This window comes from Pinus tabuliformis, chromosome 8 (assembly GCF_031772625.1).
Source record: "Pinus tabuliformis cultivar Carrire ecotype Pingquan chromosome 8, CPIR1, whole genome shotgun sequence".
NCBI classification, from domain to species: domain Eukaryota; kingdom Viridiplantae; phylum Streptophyta; class Pinopsida; order Pinales; family Pinaceae; genus Pinus; species Pinus tabuliformis.
In genome coordinates, this window is record NC_142294.1 from 521138826 (window position 1) to 521144983 (window position 6158).

General features: G+C 34.7%; 1 protein-coding gene across 1 annotated transcript; it reads right to left on the reverse strand.

Moving 5' to 3' along the window:
* Positions 1 to 955: 955 nt before the first annotated feature.
* Positions 956 to 4111, reverse strand: LOC149236451 (polygalacturonase-like). Its single transcript, XM_089461566.1, has 9 exons — positions 3957 to 4111; positions 3610 to 3741; positions 3286 to 3456; positions 2940 to 2963; positions 2578 to 2785; positions 2267 to 2348; positions 2052 to 2160; positions 1784 to 1900; positions 956 to 1185 (listed from the first exon to the last, which is right to left on the reverse strand). The coding sequence occupies exons 1-9, from the start codon at positions 4089 to 4091 to the stop codon at positions 958 to 960; spliced, it is 1206 nt and encodes a 401-aa protein (XP_089317692.1). The 5' UTR covers positions 4092 to 4111; the 3' UTR covers positions 956 to 957.
* Positions 4112 to 6158: the final 2047 nt, after the last annotated feature.

Consider the following 6158-nt stretch of genomic DNA (forward strand, 5'->3'; position numbering starts at 1 on the left):
GTTTGGACTTTGTCATTAATGATAACCATTATTTGGACAAATACATTAATGATAACCATTAGGTTTTAATTATTTGGTTATCCTTTTAGTTAATTGTATATTTGTTTTAATTGTTCGGTTATCCTTTTCGTTAATTGTAGGTTTGTTTTAATTGTTTGGTTATTATGACAACTTAAGTGGATTATGCGAAATTAACATTAAATCTTCAAATCTTAATTATGAGTATAGAAACTACATTATGAAAAATTGGCATAAAAAGTAAACAAGTGTGAACTTAATCTTTATGTCTTATCTAAGAAAAACAAATTTATCAAATTAATTTAGTATATCACGAATAGATATAAAAATATAATTATAAGTTATACAACCACTTACTCTACACCCATAGGTGTTTATTTAGTGAGATAAGTATTAGCGCTAAGTTCCAAATACAAAGGTAGATTAGATTAATATAGAGAAAATAACAAATATTTTGGAAAATAGTAAAATAATTTTCTTTCTGAAAATTTCACAATTAAATTATATTAAAAAATATATGGCTTTTAAGTTTATGATTAAAATAAGAAGATTTTGTTGAGTCAAATATAATAATAATTTATATGCGTAAATGTTTTCAATATATTTAAATACAATTTTATAATTATATATAAATTAAATTGTATCGAATACGAATATATGGTACAAAGTAAATTGACAAGATACAATTTTGTAATTGTAAAAAATATATAAATTAAATTGTATCAAATACAAATATATTGTACAAAGTAAGTTGACACAATACAATTTTGTAAAAATTATAAATTAAATAGTATCAAATACGAGTATCTTGTACAAAGTCAGTTGTGAAAAGACAAAATTTCAATAAAGTTCCCATACAGCAAAAACCAGTATAACTGAATCTTGTTAAGTTTGGCTAAGACTTATTGCCATGTTTTTGAAGGAGTCCAAGGGACCGCACTAGTTTTTCAGGCAGCTGGGTGGCAAAATAGTCCCCAGAACCATTCCCACAGCATTGGCACACACTGAATTTACTTTATTCGCAGTCGTTGAAGTTATCTCAATATTTGTGAGAGTAATTCCTGTGCACGCAACTGTCTTGCTGCACGAAAAGTTCACAGCCACATTCGTCGATGACGTTCCCTGTATGTTTCTATACGTGACATCTTGTATTTGCACTGCCGATGGCTGCACACAACAACATAGACACACCGTATTATTGATACGAAATTTCAAAACCAATTTGTCTAGATATTATTGCAATATATCATAGTTTTTACCTCTATGCATTTAGTGGAGAACGCATGTCTGTAGGTGAAGTTTATATATATATATATATTCTCTATCAATAAATATATATTTTTTAAAACAATTATTTTTATATTACAATAAAATGAAACACAATTGGTTTTTTAGAAAATTTGTATTAACTTTGATGGTTGTAATTAGCGACGCTTAGGGTTATCGGGTCTCTGAAGTGGGTGAGATTTCCGAAAGTACCAAATTTCGTAATTACCAATTCTTTACCAGAGAGATGAAATTCTTTCTAGTTACCAATTACCAACCCAAATCAGAAATCAGAAATTTAACCTTTATTGTATGCGCTTAAACCAGTATTTTGGAATTAATGGTGATGGCAACATCGATCGCAACTAAACTCATATTTCAAGAACGGCTAGAACTAAACTCATATTTGATCCGAATTAATTAAGACGTATTCAGTCTATAGATTTTACTGGCGGATGTTGGGAAAATATGGAAATGCACAGAATGGTTAGCTGATCACCTGAATTTTACAAGGGGAAGCGGAATCGCAATAGTACTGATCAATGATAATCGGATTCCTAACATTATGAACAACTATGTCCTGAAATATGATATTTCGTGCATAGCCTGAACCGCCCTGTATATTTAAAAAAGTATGAATTCCGTGATAACCATGTTAGATAACTCAGATTAATATCCATTACGAACTGTAATGGATTGCAAAATTCAAGGGTTAATTTTTAGATGAATAGAAATAATTAAAGGAGGCATACACATGTTAAACCAACCTGCCAAGTCTTGATTCTGGCACCATTGGATGTCTCGATGAAAGTGATATTTTGGACGAGGATGTCGTCAATTTCTGCTTTTTCTCCATTCTCTCCGAGGCTTCCAATGCTGCCAAAAACAAGAAGTACAATCGAGATTTCATCCTTACTGTCTATTTTAGATTTCATCTTTATGGTCTATTTTGATTGTATTTTCTGCAGGATACTCATCTCACCTGATACCATGGCCTGGGCCACAATTTATGTTTTTGACATTAATATTAGATGAACCTGACGAAATGGAAATGCAATCATCCCCTGGTATACAGTATTGAAAATGATAGTTAGCCGAACCTTTTATGTATATTATGTGTTTGCCAAGATGAACCTTAACTAACTGAAATTAAGATTTTCACTTATAGCAGCGGTTCTAAGATCGATATAAGCTACATGGATATTTACTATTATTAAGCAAATAGATCTGTGCTACATTAGAATAGGTGAATAAACAAATTAAGGCAAACCTGTGAAATTACTAACTTCTAACCTGTCCGAATGACACAGCTGTCAATTTGGGCATTCTGCACTCTTTGTATATGAATGCCATCAGTGTTTGGGCTTTCTTCAGGGGCTTGTATATGCAAGCCGCTTAATTGGATATCAGAGGAGTCCACGACTACGAGGTGCATTTGTTGACTATTGACAAATTGCAAATTTCTTATCAAAACATTCGAACATCCAGTGATAGTCATTGCCTGTAAGGCCAACCCAAAAACCAAACCACTGCTTGAGCACAGCCTCTTCCATTTACAATTCATAAAAATATTTAAAAAACTGTTTATAACGTTGCGTCTTTCTTCAAGCAAATAAACAAGGTAATCAAGTTAAGGTTGCAGGCTGGAAACAAACCGGGGGAGCCGCATCCAAGCAATCCTGCACACGAGAAATTTGCGGTGATTAATATAAATTGAACGAGACGGTTCATTCTACTAATTTGTTGTTTAATGGTAAATGTTGGGTGGGGAAAGACTGTGTGGATGATGCTTGTGAAGAGGCTCCACGTGGAATCTGGTAGAGTCGGAGGTTGATATTAAATGGTGGAGGAGATGAAGGAATATTAGAGTGGTGAGGAGATTGCGACAGGATTTTCAATGGCGGCTGAGCTGGAGGATGAGAGCGGCGTAGGAAAATGTCAGTGCCATGTGTGCATCGTAAACCCTTTGTACACAACGGTGAGGTGAAACAGAACACTTACCTGTTGTTTGTGCACTTTGCAGGATTTAGACCACCAATCCTGGCCTTGACCATCAATCACGCCACCACCTTCTATGGTCAACCCAGATATACCAGAAAATCGAAGCCATAGACCAAGTTCACTGCTATTCCAGGCAGATTGTTGATTGGGTGCAATTATTGTTCCCGTAATCTGGAAATTTACGATTTCAGCCAACAATTTATTTACGATTTCAGCCAACAATTTAACATGGACGATTTCAGCCAACAATTTAACATGGAATTTTCTTGATAGTCTGGATCTATTATCCAAAAATACGTACAATTCAATATCCAATTTTCTTACCTCCACTGAAATATGAGACTTGCAAGGACCAAGAAAGATCACTGGCTTGACTAGAAATTTCTTTCCCATTGGTACTTGCAACACTGCGTTGGAAGATGCCATGCAGGCTGCTTCCCATGCTTCTTTGAATGCCTATAAATCACAAATGAGAATTACATTGAAGATTATAGTGAAAGGTATGCAAAGGAACATATATATTTTCTGGACGGTTAGAAGAAAGAAAAACCTATTCCCACTGCAAAAATACCGCAGTGAGTTGAAGGGGAAGGCATGCTCAGTGCATCAAACTTTGCAGAAGTATCAAAAGAATATTGAACATATATAATAATTGATGAAAAGGTAGTCACCGTCCGATCATCATTTAGACCGCTGCCATGTGCACCGTAGTCTATGACATTGAAGATCTGGGAAGCGCTGGAATCACTTTTGCTCAGTACCTTTCTATGAGTAGCCCAACTTGAATCCACCATTAACAGGGCCATAATAGCAAAAACTGAAGCGAATGTAGTCTGCACATAATTTATTGGTTAAAAACGACTCGTAATTTTTTCACGCACAGAAAATTAGAAATCACAAACATTGTTTGCAAGGAATTACCACCGATGTGAAATCCATCGCGATAGTTTGGAGGTCGAACCGTCCTTGTGGCCGATAGGTGCTCGAAACTTGTTTCATGGAAGGTAGAAGAGCGGGGATTTTATAGTGCCAGAAACTTCTTTCTGGTTTGCTTTTTCTTCACCTTGATAGACTCGGGTTGGTCCATTTCATTTTTTCAAAACGCACTGTGGCCATAAAAATTGACTTAACTGTCAGTGGGCATTGAGGAAACTCGTGCTGCTGTAGCATATTCAAATTCCATAGTTTGATGGTTATTGACTTTTCGGAGCCTTCATATTTGATTTAATCAATATTCCACGCCAACTGAATAATAAGAACGCCTAGTCAGCAGACGTTTTCGCCTAGTCAGCTGAATGATGAAATTAAGCTACTACAAATGGTAAAATGATGATATCCCAGAGTCGTAGTACTCCCCCCACATTATTCGTGGCTGCTGTCTGATGTGTATATGGATTGATGGAGGTATTTTCCGAACATTCTCATTTCATTTCCGCTTCTTACGGAGAGACTGAAATGAGTCACTCTCTTTGACCTAGTCCGGTGATGGGCCGTAGATTGCGTTTCACAAGTCTTCATGGAATGGTGCCTAGTTGTTATCTTCATGTCTATATCTGCGATGCGCTACTTCTTTCGAATTCTTTCTACAACGGTGTACCTAGATGTGATCTTGGTGTATGGATGGTTGGTCTCTGACCTGTGAAAATTAAATCGAATGCCGTGACTTTATTGGGGTTGAAATATGGTTGATATTGTAATAAAATGTATTTTTTACCTGGGTAGCGTTCTTGCATTTATGTGCGGTAATTATATTTTATGTGTAATTATATATTCGATGGTTAGGATTATTGGTCATTGTTAGATAGAATTAGTTTGTAGAAGGCGGTTTAGATCTAGTTAAATGTGAAAGATTCTTTTCAACTAGTTATTTCTAGATAAATTATTGGGCGGTGAGATATTTTTTTTCACATGATTGATTGTGTGTTTAAGATAGTTGCTCATCTTATAGTGTATTTATATTTGTATTATTACATTTCTTAACAGAAAGTGCTCAAGAAAAAATTGTTTAATAATGTCTATTTTCTAGTATTTTTACATGTTACCAGAAAAGGTCTACTGGCCACTCCCTCATGACTAGGCCCATGGAAACAGAAAATTAACAATAGATATGTTTGTTGTGAGCATTAGAATAAGTTGTTTTTCCACCATTTGAGCATTGGCTACATTTGCTGCTAAGAGGAGTTAAGAGATTTGTAAAGAGCTTGGCTATACAATCAAAGCATGCTATGTTGTAGGATAGGGACACTTAGAAATGGAAAAAAAATATGAGAAGGGTTGTAGGTCACTGGTGAGACAATGACCCACTTAGGAGACTACACCACTCAACACTCACTTGCATTGACGAGGCCAACAAACTCTTACATATATAGGATTATGTTATGAGTGAACAAATTCCTAAATATATAGGATCTGCTAATTGATCAAAGATTAATTATGAAAAATATGCTAACAACACATAGCAAGTTTTAATTATAGGAGAATCTTTTAGATTTCTCCATTATTCCAACTCTCCCCATTCATTGAGAATTGTGTTTTCCACCTGTCTTGTCCCACCATTACTCTAAAGTTTGATATTTTGTTTTAATAGTATTGATACTACCATACATTGGTCCTTTTTTAAATCTTTTAAGTAACTCCCTAGTATATTTACTTTGTGTAGCCAATATTTATGCACATTTTCTCCATATCTCAAGACCTAAGAAATAATGCAATCCACCAATGTCTTTCATTTCAAACTCCTATGAGAATTGTCCTTTAACTTCATCAATCAACTTAGAAACATTGCTTGTTATAATAATATTATCAACATACATAGAAATCATAATGAAATTTTCTCTCTCTCTCTCTCTCTCTCTCTCTCTCTCTCTCTATAT